General features: G+C 31.5%; 1 protein-coding gene across 2 annotated transcripts in view; it reads right to left on the bottom strand.

The window, feature by feature from the left end:
- Positions 1-221: 221 nt before the first annotated feature.
- The window catches only part of LOC140044765 (CUE domain-containing protein 1-like), a 45,943-nt gene continuing 27,043 nt past the window's right edge, over positions 222-19,121 (bottom strand). The window contains exons 4-11 of one of the 2 annotated variants that reach the window (XM_072089415.1): positions 17,029-17,103; positions 13,591-13,764; positions 11,015-11,201; positions 7,778-7,990; positions 7,406-7,478; positions 6,735-6,852; positions 5,820-5,936; positions 222-4,426 (exon numbers count right to left, since the gene is read on the bottom strand). In XM_072089415.1, the coding sequence (XP_071945516.1) occupies positions 5,847-5,936; positions 6,735-6,852; positions 7,406-7,478; positions 7,778-7,990; positions 11,015-11,201; positions 13,591-13,764; positions 17,029-17,103 (930 nt within the window). In that variant the 3' untranslated portion in view covers positions 222-4,426; positions 5,820-5,846. The remainder of the gene's footprint in view (positions 4,427-5,819; positions 5,937-6,734; positions 6,853-7,405; positions 7,479-7,777; positions 7,991-11,014; positions 11,202-13,590; positions 13,765-17,028; positions 17,104-19,121) is intronic. The other variant, XM_072089416.1, reaches the window with a different exon arrangement.

Here is a 19,121-nt window from a genome sequence, read left to right as displayed (position 1 = left end):
AATATATTTAAAATGATGTTCTATGGGGAGGGGTGTAGTTATTCGAGGATGCGTTTTTTCGAAGTAGGACTTTTATTTGAATAAATACAGTAAACATCGCATCACCTAGTACAAAACATTCTTGCCCCACAAAACTGTAAAAATTTAGTGCAAAACGTAATGTAGTAAGAAAGAACACAAGAAACAATTAAATAAAGCAACAGTGTAGAATTGTTATGCCACACAATTTTATTTCTCCCATGATAAATAAAATCTAGCATTCGGTACTGTGAACACTAATATAAAAACGCATTGAATTGGAATAGATTTTAGCATATAATATTTACACTTAAAAATAATAAATGGAATTGGATATGCACATTACACACAATGTACATCATTAATAAATACTTTATACTTTTGCAGAAGCTTATTAGAATACGAAGAGTGATTGTTAGCAGAAAACTCAGCAGAAGTACTAAAGACCCTCATACATTCTATGCACACATGCATAGCAATACTCACTTAAACAAGAAATATTTCTTTAAAAAAATCAAAATACAATTAAACCAGCCTATATTCTTATTTCATTCTGCAACTTGAGACTTTGATGAGACCAATTCAGTCTCATGTAGCGTATTGTTTTTCAACAGGGTACAATGACCAATTAAGATACGAAAGAGAAAATTTATCTTGTTATGAAACTCCGTGAAAGTCATGTGGTACACACCAGCCATTTTGTGTCATTATTTTCATGACAATTTGTACATAGTGCCTCTGTGTTCAGACACCTTCTTCTTCAACTGATTTATTCCAGATGACAAAATCAGTGTTCCTATTGTTGTTACTACCTGCTAATGTCTGTATGTTTGTTACACATTCAGGAGCTTTCATTTTCGACAAAGGACCTTGCAATTAGTAAGTAAACTTGTCAACCAGCAAGCGGCTATGTTCTCCATTTTGTACGTTTAAAGCTCTGTCTACACTATCTAGTTTGACAGAATTTGAAAGAAATGTTCTATACTGGTGATAACCTGAGTAATGTACAGCTCAGTCTACACTATCAAACTATGTGTAATGTGCTCAAATATGGTAGTGATATGCCCAAATATGGTAGTGATATGCTCAAATATGGTAGTGATATGCCCAAATATGGTAGTGATATGCTCAAATATGGTAGTGACATGCCCAAATATGGTAGTGATATGCTCAAATATGGTAGTGATATGCCCAAATATGGTAGTGATATGCCCAAATATGGTAGTGATATGCCCAAATATGGTAGTGATATGCTCAAATATGGTAGTGATATGCCCAAATATGGTAGTGATATGCCCAAATATGGTAGTGATATGCTCAAATATGGTAGGGATATGCCCAAATATGATAGTCATCATTATGTCTAAATGGGCACATCAAATTTGTTTGTTACATAAAGTTTGATAGTGTTAACAGAGTTTTTCAGTATCTATATTAATCAAATTAAAATAATCAATTTTCTATTATTACAGTATACCTCGTTTGGTATTAATATTTAGGATAATAAGTGTACCTCTTATATTCATATTTTTTATCACAGTTTTATGATTATCATTATTTAATAACATATATTACAATTGTATTCCAATTAGAGATTTGTATCAAGGTGCTGAAACAATAAATAGCCTATATAACATACTTTTCAATTTATATTTTTATATAACCATGGAGGTATAAAATAAGTACCTCCATGGTATTAACATACATTTCAATTTACTGTATATCTATTTGGTAGTTTCCAAGCTTTATATTTGAATTAACACTCTATATTTGGTGATTTATCAGGGGCGGACCGTCAAGGGAGTAGTGCTAGGGCATTGCACATGCGTTTCCTCTTTTGACATCTAAAATGTTATCAAGAACTACTTTTTTGATATTATTATTAGAGAATGTTATTATTTAGTACTTCCCCAGATCCACCCATGGATAGCAATTACTCAGAGCACTGAGAGTTAGAAACATACTGTAATTCTTTAATAAATAAATGTTAACTTTTTGGTTAAACCAGTTGACAAGTACTTACTTGCTACGTTTCAGCTACTTTCAGTAGCCTTGGTCACGCAAATGACGTTGACATGATGTTCTGTCATTCGTCATAGTTCGGTGAATTGAATTTTAATATCCATTAGAAACCAGATGAAATTTTTTGAGAATACTATAATTCATTAACATAAATGAATATGCATTATTCAAATATTATTCAAATGAGTAGCAATGTCATAATTCTGAACAGTTTAAATCCGAACATTAAGTTAATAGCTCTTAATATCCTAGAGATCACAATGCTCTACTACTTAATAGAGCATTACACTAATATTATAATAAACTTTATTTTATTATATACACCAGCTTATATATTCAAAACTACATAAATAAACTCTTTTGCAAACACAGAATAATATATCATAACAGCCCTACATTATTTTAATATTAATTGTAAATAGTTTAAGCTCTGTTTCTGTTGTTTTGTATACAATAGAGATAAAGACAGAATGCCATGCCATAATTACTTACATGAAACTCAAACGGGACTGTACTCAAATACAAGGATACGACTATATTTGGTAATTGTATTAGAAAATGCAAACAACAGCTTTCAACAACATGATTATTATTAATAAATAGATGAGATATTAAATACTGTAACTTGCAATTACTATGTCTATATAACATATGAAGTCTGAAGATTTGTACAAGCAATATGCATTGATTACGATTTCTTAATTAGTTAAATACAGTAGAAATGGACACCTCTATTAAGGGAACACCTTGTAATAGGGGTGTTCCCAAACAGTGTTAAAACATGTATTTTTTATTGTTCATATCACAGGAAAGTGTCCCCTTAATAGGGGTGCCTAAAAGGGGGTTCTACTTTAAAACAAAAGTCAGTTCACACTGAATGAAATATAGGGATAAAGGGAAGACATTTTTAATTGTGACACACTTTGCAATATGCCTCTAGAAAGAAACCTAGTACTCTTGTGAAATTGCTTCCAGATTTTAAGCTCTGTCTACACTATCAAACTTTATTCCGACAAAAAATGTGACATCATACTTTGTTGTCAAACTAGTTGGACAAGAGCTTTAGAACAGACAAAGCAAGACAAAATATTCACAAACCAAAGTTTAAACGCAAGGTTACAAGTTTTGATCAAGAGTCCCTAATAATGAACCCTGTATTCATGAAGCAATAAAAGGCACTAATTTCATTAATATTACACAGAAAAATATGGATTGAACTTGTTATAATACTTGCAAATTCTGGAATGCTTTATTACTAAAATGTTAGGATTAACAATAATAACATCTACAATAACAAGGTGTACTTTTAAAAACTGAATTGAAATTAACTCTGACCTTCAATCACATGTACAATTGAGACAAAAAGGCAAAACAAAAAGTGTTCATTTCCCAGCTTTCAATACCCATTTATATTAAAACTTTTCTTTGGGAACTTTTTACTAGAACAATTACAGTAATTAAAAATGGTTTTGCAAAATAAATAAAACACGACAAAAAATATATAGTAAGCCTACAACTCAATCAATTATATGTTTTTATAGAATTAGGAAATTAAAAAACTACATTTTTACTCCTTTTTTTTTTTTGGGAAGAGGGATACATTCTTATACCAGTACAGATAAGGAAACAATATTAAAAAAAGTTTTGATTTTTTTTTTTTAGTTTTTGAAGTGTAAGTATTAATGCTGGAAAGAAAGCTATGTACTTTATATATATACACTTATATATAAGTATATTATTTTCAGTGATTAAACAATTTTGAATTATATTTTTAAATGTTCTAACTAGTTTTTTCTTTTATTTTTAAAGTGTAAAAATACATTAAAATAATTTTAAAATATATTAAAATGAATTTCCAATCACAAACATTAAAAACATTGTAATTGATAAAATAGACTTTGAATAATTAAAAACAAGACAAAATATAATAAAAACATATTTCATGTAGGACTCTATTTTTATTGTTCCAGTACCATCAACAAATTCTGTCAAACAGTGCCACACACGTGATGTCTGTTGTTAAAGTATAGCCTATGATACAGGCATCATATGTGATACATATGTGACACTGTAATATAGAATTTGACTATGATACTTGAAAAACTATACAGTACCGAGAATCGGTTGAAGAAGGGAATAGTCATATCAGAAAATTTTTGTGAGAATCGAGTGTGTACTGCCTAAATTTAGGTACAGATAAACACAATGTTGTGATTTGTGCTATCAATGGGGAAACCATAACATAACGAATAAGTAATGAAAATATTGATTTGCATTGGTGTTTTTCTACAAACTGTGGATATTCTACTTATAAATCTTGACGATGTCAGGCCTCTGATGTCAGTGACTGCTCTTCTTCTGGTTTACTTGTCTGCTTACGTACTGTCTGTTGAAGTAGAACAAAATATATAAATTGTAATTAATTTTAAAACTAACTTAATATTTAGTCAATTTAATAATTTAATAGTTCGCTTGAATTTAAAGTGTTGCAGAGAACAAAATCATGCTTCCACCACAAGAGCAAATAGTTGCGATTTTCATTTACATTGTGTAACTGCTGAGATTTTTTATTTGCATGAGTGCTTATGAGCTCTGATTGTTTGCAAATTTGATATGCTTTCTATTTGGACGAACAAATCTTTTTTTCATCTTTAATTTCATAACATTTACAGTATTTAATACAAACTCTGACAAAAAAAAGGTAAGGAAAAATACAATGAAAAGAATATAATGATCTAGTGGAAAACAGGATTTACTGTTATTTTCTTAAAGAAATATGACATAAGAAGATATACCAAATTTCAGAAAAAAACAAGGGCAACTCTGTGTGTTCTTTCTTTTTTTATTTGAAGTTAACCTTATTTTGTTTCACAAGGTGACATTTTTCTTGTACATTTTTTGGCAATACAATTAAAATTTACACTATAGTTCATAGTTCATTTTATTTTTCCAAAATGAAATTCATGTTCACATACAATTGCTCAAAATTAGTTGAAGGTTAGTAACACAGAAGAAGACAATAACATTTTTAAAATACAACAGAGCGACAAAATTGAGTATTGAAATAGTGCAATGAACAAAATTGATTTCTAAATTAACTAAACTTGATAGTGATACAAAAATGTAAATTATGAAAGTTAAATAACAGCTGATTGAATTCTAAATAATAGACAAAATGCACACACAGCTGTGGTGTTCCACTTCTCATCTGATTGATTGCCACAGAGTGTAAATTCAGTTGCACGCAATTGAAAAAGGAAAAAAAAGTGACATATTTTGGTTGCAAGTTTTGCAAAATTGTGTTTGCCATTTTAAAACGTTTGTACTTTCATTTATTGGCCAAGCAGTTAAGAAAACTGGCATTTTGCATTAAATAATGTATGATATGAGTCATTGTTCCTGTGGTGGAACGGGTCTTCAACTATAATCATTGGTCTGCTCTGTTAAGGCCAACTCAGACAGTATTGTACGATAAGGCCCAATGAAACGTCTTGACTCGTCAGTGCTGTCTTTGTTGAATCGAGACGAGTCGTCTTGAGTAGAGTAGGGCATAGTTTTTAGGTCGTCAGGAGAACTTTATTAAACATGTTTAATTTTACTCCTGACGACCTAAAAACTACGTACTCATACGTCGGACCTCATCGTACAACGCTGTCTCAGTTGGCCTTTAGTTGCACTTTGAATATTATGTGCTAGAATTTACTCAGAAGTAATGTGACCTTTTATGTGACACACTTAACAAAACAGTAAAACCATGCATCGACAACCTTTCTACAAACCTTAAATACTGCAATGTAAAGGCAAGATTATGGGTTCCTGTGCAAGGGAAAGTGATCATCCTCACTGTAGTATACTATAGGCTCTTCATTACCTCTTTTCTTCCTTATAGATGAGGACTAAAAAGTGCACAGCAAAAAGCGAAAGCAGAGATGTTAAAAGCATGTATAGTGTTATACAGTAGCACTGACACTAAAGTTCTGTTTACACTATCAAACTAGCTTGACAAAAAAAAGGGTGATATGCCCAAATATGGTAGTGATATATCCACATCACATAAAGTTTGATAGAGTAGACAGAGCTTAAGAAGAATCTTTCTTTTTAGAAGGTATTTTTTAGCTTTTAGTTGATTTAATGCAACATTAAAAAAAAAGTTAACCAGTATTTATATAGAGCATTAAAAATTTGATAAAGAGCAGTATAGATTGAGAGACAATTGTGTTAAAAGAATCACCCTTGTATAGTATATATGTAGCACAAATAATGCAGATGCAGCACAATACAAATGTAGCACAATTATATTTGAGAGCATCATAATTCCTTTTCTACTGCTGGCCTATATGTCTTGAACTGTGCAGAATTTAATGGTTGGATTAATATACTAAGATGAAGCATGATATCTTATCATAGCAGATCCAGGGGAAAAGTGACACACTATAACCATGGAGAAATCAGTTAGGATGCTATAACACAAAACACTGACATCCCCACCCCCAACAGCTACTCCCAAACCCAAACTACCACCACCTACACCAATATTTTAGAAAATACAATTCAAGAGATAGAACACAACCACCATTTTCAAAACCCAGGATCTGCCACTGATATGGAGTTTAAATTATGTATTAGTTTTTGATTGTGAATATGAATCACAAAGTAGATGGTTAACTAACAATAGGATAGATAGTGATGCTTACTTGTAAGTCTGAGTATATATTTTCCTCTGCCCTTCCTCTACGTTGTGTTAAAAGGCTTGTATCGTCTTCTGCGTACTCATCTAAAAGACTATCTGACGATGGACCGATTTCTGTTGGCCTGTTAAAATATCATTAAGGATTGAAACAAACAAGTGAAACACTGCGACACTAGTTAAACTATGTAAACCTTCCATTTATGCCACCACTGTGACTGTTAATGAGAGATTCATCCACAGTACAGTATTGTTAATAGTTAATTTATAGAGGGTGACCCTAAACAGCATATGCTGACAATTAAGGGGCCCTCGTGATGAATTATGATAATGTCTGTGTGTGAACAGTGGATGTGTATACTAGTACACCAGAGTAGCCCCCTACTCGTACTAGGTTCTTTAAAGTGCACATGAGCCAGATGTGTACACTGAACCTACGGTTTATATTCCTTATCCAAGAAGACTCATTCTACCAACAGAATCATGGAGTAAGTGAGATTCAAACCCTTGCAGATGTTATGCCTAGGTATTAAGGTTCCACTGTCTTAACCGCTTGGCCACTCACTCACCAGAACCTTACATTACTAATGAACAGAGGTACTATTGTACAGTACTTCTTATTAGAGAGGTGCTAAGAGCAACAGAACAATATGTATGACATTGAATTTTAAAGGATACCCATATCTTGAATTTCTTTTCTTTTTTTTCTTGTTGAATTTCTTGGCAAGTTGTGCTAATTTTACTTTTGTGGCTGCAAAAACAAGAACACAAATTAGCAATGCATTGAACAAAAGACAGATAAGGACCGTCAAGGAGGTGACAATGGCAACAGGAATGAAATCAGATTCTAACATTAAAATTGATGTCACAATTTTGAAGTACATTAACAATGGATGAAGGATAAGAATATAAAATAACTTTATTTTGAAATAATGGAAACGATTGGAAATATATTGTTGTTAAATTATTAATTATTATTATTAAAGGTAATGACTATGATTTAAATGGTTATGACTTGAATTTATGTTGAAAACAAATTGTAATAATTACATTTTCCCATGTGTGACAATTTAGCTTCAAAAGCTGGATCCCTAGTCGCATTCCCCGTTGCTCCAACAGCTGCAGCGCCCCCACTTCCATCCTGTACTATATGTGTATTCCCTTCTACATGACGTGATGTTTGTGTACCCATAGCTGATTGTTGATGTGTTAGTGACGGTGAAATCGGCTCAACTGCACCTCTTCTTATTGCATTTGAATAATCTATGAAAATAAAATCATTTAAATGTCGTTTTATTTAAATACTGGTCACTTTAAGGTAAAACATATTATAATACAGAACCCTTTAGATGAAAATTGGTAAAAAACATCAGCAAAACAGTACACGTTGAGGCTGGAATGAAACAATGAGTAAAAACAACAACAAATAAGAAATATAACTAATTAATTAAAATAATTACAATAATTAGGCCTGTTTTCATTGAATATGAAAATGGCCTACAATATTGTACAATAGGCCATCTCCATATGCTTATTAAAAACAATAATTGAATGATAATCCTACAAAGACTATAACCATATTGTGGGATAACAACGCAAATTAATAACAAACAAATCAATCAAAAACAATACATGTTTGTATAAATTGTTTTTATGCGAAAATGTAGTTATTTTTAATAATATTGGACTTAGTTACTTCTTAATTTAACATTGCCACAACTTAAATATTGGTTAGTTATTTCTTACTATAATATTACCACAACAAAAGAAACAAACCGTGTATTTAAATATTGCTTAATAAATAATATTAAAACAAAACAAATACATACATTATTATGATGCCTTAAACTATAAACTCCACAGCATCAAAGTTGTCTAGGAAATCTAAAACTAAACGTACTGTATTCCAATAATAACAAAAGAGAAGAAAACCAGACATAAGCCAGTAAAATATGATCCTGTTTTAACTCTCAATAACTTTAAGCAAAGAAATGTGAAATTACAAAGAAACGTCACGGTTTTGAGTAGCAACTATCATCATGACTTAATCAGTTTAAATTTATAACCACTTATAACAGACATATAAAGATTATGGTTACAGTGTTGAAAGGTCAGTTTGAGTGTCTTATTGAAAATAAAGGATTTTCTGGCAACCATCAAAAGAAATTTATATTAGTCCTACTATAGAAATAAAGGTATGAAATAATATGCAAATGTATGTCAAATAATTCTATACAAGTAGTATAAAGGAGGGGACAAAAAAATAATTTTTTTTTAAGATTAAAGGCCCATTTACACTAGGACAATAACGATTGACGATAAATAGACAAATGTGCATTTTTCATACATAAAACAAAAGAAATATAAAAACTGTTCATTCTAGAACTATAGAATAACCTTCTATGCTTCCTTTGATGAAAATTATATTTTCACACGTCCAATCAAATGACGTCATGATTAGTAAGAGCAATAATATCGTGACAATACAACGATTTTATTGTTTTTATTTATCATGACGTCATTTGATTGGAATTTTAAAAATATTATTTTTATCAAAGACAGCCTAAATGATTATCTTATAGTTCTAGAATGAAAACCTTTCTAATTTATTTTGTTTTATGTAAAAAAAATGCATGTTTATATATTTATCGTCCATCGTTATCGTCCTAGTGTAAATGGGCCTTAAAAAAGGTATTTTTATTTTATTAATTTTATACACTGACTGTAAATTGTAAATAAAACTGATATTTAAGATTTAAAATTATTTTTCAAACTGAATTTTTAATTTTATTGTTTGAAGGTTTGCATGGCAAAATCCATCTATATATTTAATAATCGCATCCCTTAATTTAGATTATTTAGTAAATCCAAGGATAAACCCACCTTCTAATTTTCCCCAAACTGTACCCCCAGGACCCTAGGATGCTACTTGGTGATGAAGAAGAGCATTGGTGTTATAATTGTGAAATGTTCTTTTTTTATTGTATTATGGAGTGTGTGCAGAATCTGTTTGGACTTAGCCTATTCTCACTGCTAGTTATTATTCATTGGTGGCCGAATAAATATCATTAAAATAGTATGCACACTTATTTTGAACATACAGTCTTAGGCTAGATTTAAGTAAATTCAGATCACAGAATAAATGAATAATCGCTGAGGTAGAGTGTTCAAGTCTCTTCATATTGCACCTTAAACACATTTCTTCTTTTAATACATACAGTCAATTAATCTCCCTTAGGCTGGCCGGAAATGCCTAGTTTCCGGATATCTCTGGTATTCAGAATGCAGTTTGAACATTTAAAATAAATAATTTCAGATCTTTATTAGAAGAGTCTTAAGGGCACGGTTTCTGAAGCTCTGTCTACACTATCAAATATGGACATGATGATGTCATATTTAGGCATATCACTACCATATTTGGGTACATCACACTTTTTTTGGTCAAACTAGTTTGATAGTGTAGATAGAGCTTTAGAACATAAAATTAAGAAGTACATATTACAAACTGAATCATTAAAATGAAATAAAGTGGAATCGCAGAATTAAAGTAGAAGTTTAGCGTCAGTCTGTAAAAATTAATAATTAATAGTTACTTAATACTTCGATAAAATAAAATCAGTGTTAAGAGTAATTTATGACATTATAGTCTGATAAACTAATAATTGTTACTTAAAAAAGTAAAGTGATTGAAAATAAGCCTACTTATAATAAGCCTACAATAAATATTATCGTATCGTATCGTACTTTGTTAGAATTAGAGAATTAGTAATGGGTAATTATATTCCATTTAGATTGCACAATTAATTTTCTTATACAGTACAGTATCACTAAAAATACCATATAGAGGTTGTTTAAATTTTACACCACTGTAGTACTAATATATATTATTGCAATTGAATAATTCAGCACGGCAAGGTTCCAATTCGGCGGCAGCAAATCAAATTGGACGTGAATGTTTCACTTTTTACAAGGCTCCACACGCCGACGCCGATATGCGCGTGAAAACGAAACATTGACGTTCAACTAGATTTGCCGGACCAGAACCCAAAGGTACACTTATAATATGAAAGTAAATAGTAAAAAAATACCAAATCTTCTAACTGTAAATTATGACAATACATTCTATTCTAGAAGCACTTGGCTCAGTCTATATGGATAATGCATGGAACACCCTGTAAACAAATGGTATAGTCTGCCAACCATGCCTTAAAGAATTTAACATATCATCAGTTATTTTTATTGTGAGTAATGTTAAGCTACACATAACAATTTTTAACATTTTCATACCATTTTCTAAAGCTGACAAAAATTCTGGATTCCTCTGAAGTTCTTGTAAGAATTCTTGATTTTGTAGACTTAACGCCACCCGTTCATCCTCTAACATCTGCTGTGTCTCAACGTCATCTTTATCTACTGTGTTCTGTCGTTCTTTGTTCTGAGCCAATCTTTGCCTTAGAGTAGATGAAACCAATTCCTAAAGTTAAAACAATTGTGAATTACCATTAAATCAATTTATTCTCTACTTTATCTTTGTTAAAAAAAATATAACGAAATGTACACAAAAAGTATAAAATAGTTTACAAAGAAGTTTTGCTATTTTATGCTATGGTATAAAAATATTATACATCTAAAGACAGAAATAGATGCACGGCTACCAATCCAAGGGTCCTGGGTTCACAAAATGTTCACAAAAAGAATAAAATAGTTTACAAAGAAGTTTTGCTATTTTATGCTATGGTATAAAAATATTATACATCTAAAGACAGAAATAGATGCACGGCTACCAATCCAAGGGTCCTGGGTTCACAAAATGTTCACAAAAAGAATAAAATAGTTTACAAAGAAGTTTTGCTATTTTATGCTATGGTATAAAAATATTATACATCTAAAGACAGAAATAGATGCACGGCTACCAATCCAAGGGTCCTGGGTTCAAGTCTTATCATGTGTCGTATCATGGATTTTGTTCTCATGACATAACAACTCAACTTCCAAAGACCTGTAATAGGACTTTTTTTGTGTAGAGCATCTTGTGTATATGTTTGTCTTTGTGAATATTTAAGGGGAGGCCGCTTTATTAGCCACTAGCCTTAACAACTATGTGGCTATCTGGCCCCCAGGAGACCTGTCTTCAAACCGTCATAAATTAAAATAAATAATATTATTATATATTAATAATATATTATTAATAATATATTATTAATAATATATTATTAGTGAAAGTTACATTTACAAATAATGTAAAGTAAAATATCAAGTTAAATATGACTTTTTTAAACATATTCTATTTCCATTGCAGGTACTATACTACAGTATAGATACTGTTAGATGTTGCATTATAATCTATAGTCTGAAAATAAAAATATCAAATTACAATGATACTTTTAAGTAAACAAAGATTTTGCTAAAGTAGGCCAAAACTTGCCAGTACATGACCCGAGAACCATGTCAGCTTGACATCTGTATGTTACTTAGTAATTAACTGCTTTGATCTTCATGTACAAATTGGACAGTTGCATGCATGGCATTTAAGTAGTAATCTTAACATTAAGACAGAAATTCTGTGCAAAAAATATGGTGGAAAATATTACATTTTCTACAGATGTAGTATCAATTTTTTAATAAAAAAACAAATGTTTCTAAAATGAAAATGAATATAGTGTAATAAATACTGTACAGTATAAATGGTTTTCTTGCTATAATAAAAGCGTGACTCATTAAATATTTGGACAGATCACAAGTTATCTATGTGTGTGAGAAAAAAAAACCCATAGTTACAAAGAATATGAATAATCTTATTGGTTGGCAGCACATTTTATAAATCTTTAAAAATCAACTTGCTTGAGATTTCTTGGTAACAGACCATGAAAGAACTTGTTGACAGCTACAGTAGCTTGACATAAACTAGCTTGACAGAACTAGCTTGACATAACTAGCTTGATAGACCATGCTTGACAGAGCTAGCTTGATAAGACATGCTTAACAGAACCAGCTTGGTAGACGATGCTTGACAGACAATAGTTGACAGAACTAGCTTGATAGACCATGCTTGACAGAACTAGCTTGATAGACCATGCTTGACAGAGCTAGCTTGATAGGACATGCTTGACAGAACTAGCTTGATAGACCATGCCTGACAGAACTAGCTTGACAGACCATGCTTGACAGAACTAGCTTGACAAACCATTCTTGACAGAACTAGTTTGATATACCATGCTTGACAGACCATGCTTGGCAGAACTAGCTTGACAGATAATGCTTGGCAGAACTAGCTTGACAGATCATGCTTGACAGAACTAGCTTGACAGACCATGATTGACATACTTATTTACAGACCATGCTTGACATTACTTGCTTACAGACCATTGATTGACAGAACTAGATTGACAGACCATGCTTGACAGAACTAGATTGACAGACCATGCTTGACAGACCATGCTTGACAGAACTTGCTTGACAGACCATGCTTGACAGAACTAGATTGACAGACAATACTTGATAGAACTTCCTTCAGAGATCTTGTAGAGACTACAGTAGCTTGAAAGACCATGTTTGACAGTTCTTGCTTACAGACCATGCTTAATAGAACTGGCTTGACAGAACTGGCATAACAGAACTTGCTTGTCAGAACAGACAGTTAGAGAGTTCTTACCCACATTTGACAGACTATGTATGATGAAACCTCTTTAATACCTGACAATTCTTGCTCAATAGCTCTTGCTCAATAAAAGTTCTTGACCACGTACCCTCTTACTTTTAAGTTGTAGCATGACAGGCTTATCCTGACAGAGCTAACATGACATAATAAATTTATACAATAAAAGCTTTTTATCAATTTACATTATATAAATGTTAATATTTACTGGTTGTTTTTTAGCGGGAATGATTCTGAGGAAATCGTCGGGAAGTTTGCCTAATAAAGGTGGGTTCCAATGTCTGTATGTTGTTGTGACACCATTGTGTGTGTTGGGCTTGCCACCAACAATGAAACTTGAAGGAGTTGGTGGAAGAGGTTTGTCTCCAATCGGTAAATTTGTCTGTAAAACAAAAATAAAACATACATACATTATTTCACTCTACACAATATGTTAAGAATCTAATCACATCATTTAACAGTAAAATTGTTTATAACATGGATGTTTTTCTGACAAATTAATTAATTAAAAGAGCTTCCAATTCCTGGGATATCTTGTCCATTTGTTCTACAAAAACTGTATTGGAAATTGAGCATGAAAGTAGTCATAGTCATAGTCATAGTCATAATATACTTTATTGTCCATTTAAAAAACAGAAATGTGATTTGAAAACTGGCAAAATACAAAAATATAAAATACAATTTACAAGAACACACACAAAAAGTTAAGAGGCTAAAAATTGTTAAAATTAGATAAAAATTATCGGTTACATTTTACCTTTGTACTCTGGAGTTATATAAGTGTATAGCATTAGGTACAAACGAGCACCTAAACCGTTTTGTTTTGGTATTAAGTGCACGTAGTCTTATGCCAGAATTCATGAGAGCAAATTGTTTGTGAAGAGGATGTGTTTCATCATCAATGATACTTTTTACTTTTTTTAACACATTTTCTTTATACAAGGATTCAACATCAGGTAAGTGCTCTCCTACTAGTCTAATTGCTCTATTTCCTATTCGATTAAGTTTAATTTTATCTTTTTGCATTGTATTACCATAAAAACAAACATTACAAAAAAGTATTACACTGAGAATTACAGAGTTATAAAACAATTTACTGTAAGTATAGTTTTGTCAATTTGTAGGTACTTCATTTTTCTTAAAATAAACATACTTTGGTTGGCTTTGCATGTGGCTTTATTTACATTATTTATCCAATTTAGCTTATTGTCAATTATACAACCCAGATATTTGTACTCATTTACTACTTCAATCTCATTTCCATTTATAATCAGAGGTTCTAAGGGTTCTTTAATTTTCCTAAAATCAATTTGCATTTCTTTTGTTTTCTTTATGTTTAGTTTCAGGTTGTTATTGCAGCACCAGTGATAAAAATCACATCCTAGTTGTCTATAGCAAGTATATTCCATTACCTTGCATGCGCACAATAAATAACATGACCAACTACTATAGGTATACTATTATGTTAGAATAAACTTCAGTGACCATATCAAATTTTTGGTTCCACAATCGATAGTTAATACTGTAAAATGTATGTATTTTTTCAATTTTCCACCATTTTGAATTTAAAGATGAAAAATATATGATGGTATTAAAAAGGGAAAATTTTTCACTTTGAAAACTCAAGAATCAGGAAAAGGTCAGAGCAATCATAAAACGTTGAAATAAAACTCTATTTCAAGATCTTCTTTAATTGCAGTAATAAATATACAGTATTTCACAATCTCCTTTCACAATCATATTTTATGCTAGCAATAACAACGGAAATGGTGAATCATCTAAAGAGTCAATGAAATAAGATTAAAAATTCATTTTACAACGCAATTAAAGTCTTATGAATTAATAATCATTATCAGCAATATACAGTATACTGTACATACTGAGCATGCACACAGAGCATTCCCAAATAAATATTTTACTTTTAACATATTGCTATTTTAATATATAAATTTTTCTATTTTCTATACAGTCCGTATATTACATACTACCAAAGATTGTGTTGCAGCTTATACAGTAAAACTGCAGGTAGCGTTCAAAATGACGTCATTACAGTATTTATACCTACATTACAGTTCATTTAGTGAAAGTGGGAATGTGGAAAGAGTTTTCAGTGCGAGTTTGTTTATCTAAAAATTGCTAAACAGAAAGCCCTTTTTAAGACTGTTTTTTAATGACAAAGAGTGCAATCAATTTTTTCAGTCAGCTTTTAAAACCGTTTTTTTTGTCAGTGTATGTCATTTCTAGTGCAGAGGGGAAAAAACATGTTTTTCAAAAACCAGTTTTCTTGCCAGCAGAAACAGGCCCTAAAATAGCAACTGTTTATTTTGTGAAATGAGAATGATCTAATAAAACCAACTGGTTTATTTACCATCAAATTTAATAGACTGCAAATCTTGTATACTTTACTATAGGTCCTTGAGTTAAGATTAATATTTACAGGACTTAAGACTCGTTTGTTATTGAGGGCACCGTTTCAAGCAATATTAATCCACAGTGTTAACAAATATGTACATGTGATGACGAAGGAGGCCTTGGCAGCAATAAAACAGAAACAATAAATCATATAGTCTAGTACAATAACAATAGAACAAAGTCAAAATATTTGATCCACAATAAAATGTAAAAATAAAAAGTTTAAAAGTTGGAGGTAACTTTACTGTTTACTAAAGAAAGTCAAAAGAGTTCCAGGGTCGGTTATTTAATATGTCGACATAGTGCTGATGCATGGCACTTTATATTTGTTTTGAAGATTTTATTAAAAGAGAGAAGTAGTTGTACACTATGTTAAGAAGACGGGATTGTTTGACTTTTATTCAATGCAAACAATATTTACCCAACTATATTACAAATAAGTTTTGTGTTAATAGATTGAGAAAGAGTGATAAAAGTTTAAATAGGGATAATGTAATGTAATACCGTTAATGTACAAAGATATAAAAGTTAAAGTGTAGCTCTGGGTATAAAGTTTATATTGTTTCATTAGGAACAAGGCCAACAGCCATAAGTCGCGTGCTAAAACGCATAGTGATACCGGACAGACAGACAGACCGACAGACTGAACTATAGAGTCGCGTCCACGCGACTAAAAACCTTGGCAACAACATTGATAATAACCTTCTTAACATTGTGGAAAAAGTCTTGAAGTGCCAATTTTCTATTTCAAGATGCTTGTTCTCTTTCAATGTTGTAGCTCTATAAGTATATTTTATAATAAATATTAGAAACTTGTCTTCCCCGGAGCCACCCTTTAATTTCAATCATATACAGTAGTAGATCTAGATCAGACTGAATGCCAAATCCATTGATTGATTGAAATCATTCTAATAATACAGTAGGTAGATGTTGGATGAAATGTTCTATATTGGTGACAACCCGAATTGAGTTCACCATAAGCATGGTACTGTTTACACTATCAAACTACTCCAGACAAAAAAAATGTGTGATGTTCCCAAATATAGTAGTGATATGCTCAAATATGGTAGTAGTTGTATGGCCAAATATGGTAGTGATATACATCATGTACATATTATGGGCACATCACATTTTTTTTATCACATAAAGTGTGATAGTGTAGTCAGAGCTTTAGCCATGAAACAATACACATCATGTCTGAACAGCCTCTTAATCTGTCTGTTTTGGTACTTACCTGTGTGAAAGGACTATTTGGCGAAGGAGGCGAGTATGGCGGAGGTTCTTCCTCATTTCTTATTGCACCAAAGCCCTGTAATAAAAAATAAAAATATGTTACAGACGTCACTTGCGTGTACAAGGCTACAGGTGCTAATAGCCGAAACGTAGCAAAATAGTAAGTCTATATTTTACGGAAAAAAAAAACAATCATAATATGTTAATACAAATTATATAATAGGCAAACAACCAATACTGTATAACACATCTAAAATAGTATAGTCACCACACACAAACTTGGTAAATAGTGCGAGTCTTAGAATTGTACTAAAAAAAAACACCAATTTTTTGCCAAACAAACCACTCGAACAGTACTATATTAAAACTACAGTATGGTGGGAGATTATAAGAACATAAATCAAGATCAAAGTAACATTTAGTTCTCTTCTTCGCTTTCATAGAATAAACATTATAGAACAGTATAATTTCTGGGGATAACGGGTATATTTTTTTGGAATAATTCAGATTTCACAGAGCAAACCTTGAGCAACAAGCTACCCACAATAAGTGGAGTACAGCTCCATTTTGTATTGTGTATTGGAGCAATAGTTCGCTTAACATAATAACTTATAATATTAAAGTGTACAGCAGCTTGTGATGAAATGATTCAGAGTATTAACACATGACCTGAATTAATTAATTTTAGTTATTGTTTGCATTGATACCCAACAGGAAAAGATCTCATTAGGATAATGCAAATAATAGCTGCGTGGCTCCATGCCTTGATGATCCATTATTAAAACTTGCCTATGGTACTACAGTACAGTATAAAAAATAATACATGAGCGGTATCATGTCTAGAGACATTAGGCTGTATCGAGTCTTCTGACAGCAACCTTCATCCTATATGGGATACTGAGCGTAGTGAGTGATTATTTAGAGGATTTAGTTTAACAACAGTAATTTGATAATGATATGGGCCTATTGCCGTCAGCAGATGCCGTGATACTGCACATTTTTTACGTCGCCAGACATGATACCGTATGAGAATCAGCTGTAGAAAGCAATAAGAAAATTCTACAAAGATATTACAACTATTTCTGTATATTACTGGATTCAGTTTTACTGGGTGTAAATTGGTGAATTTCATGTCAACCTAATCTAAAGCCTGTTAAATAATGTTCAACTTAATTTTTATCTACGTCAACAGTATAACAAAACTATCCATAAAAATAGATGTTGTCGTGGTACTAACTACTATGTATTTGTTTTGAACCAAGTATTTTTAACTATATATCACCTATCTGATGATGCAGTTTAAAATACAAATTTAGCTTGTTAAATGAATCTAAGTCTATGTGTGTGAAAATATTGCCATTTTTGCTACATTGAATAATGGACAATTAAAAAAAGAAAATCACCATGTCAACAGACAAGACGTCCACTTCAACATAAATGCATTTCTCATTAAATCTATCTCAACATGATTTTAATTAAAGTACTTTGAATAATTATTTTAAATTACTGTGTTGCTAAAATATTAATGAGCTATTAGCCATATAAATATAATCTATTCATAAATGGTAAATTTATTCATATAATTAAAGTTTAAAGATGTATTGTCCCCCAAAACATCAAAAATAATAAAACTACTGGCAATACTGATATAGCTACAGTTTTATGTTGCCTCCCTGTGATAGCTATCAGTACTTATGTATGTTGCCTCCCCAGTGGTGGATCCTAGCTTTTGAAATAGTGGGAGGGGGGAAGAGGGAGCAGGACCTAAAAGCAGAGAAATGAGAAAGTGCTGAACTTAATTTGATGTCCTATCTTTTGCATTAAAATTTGTAAAATTTAGAGGGTGCCCGGGCCGGCTCGGGCCCAATTGAATAGAACCCTGCTCCATGTGACAGTTACATTTATCAGTACTAACGTTGGCTTTCTGTGATAGTTACAGTGTATTATGTTGGCTCCTGTCATGATAGCTACTCTACAGACGTACTGTATGCTCCCTGTTATATCTAGTTTTACATATTGTTGTATAATAGAACAGAGGCACTGGATCTGGTGACATCATAGATGGAGTACTATATGGTTGCCAATTGTTACCTT

Source organism: Antedon mediterranea, chromosome 3 (genome assembly GCF_964355755.1).
Source record: "Antedon mediterranea chromosome 3, ecAntMedi1.1, whole genome shotgun sequence".
In the NCBI taxonomy this organism is placed as follows: Eukaryota; Metazoa; Echinodermata; class Crinoidea; order Comatulida; family Antedonidae; genus Antedon; species Antedon mediterranea.
The sequence above is the reverse complement of the archived record's forward strand: the minus strand, read 5'-3'. Positions and strand labels throughout refer to the sequence as shown.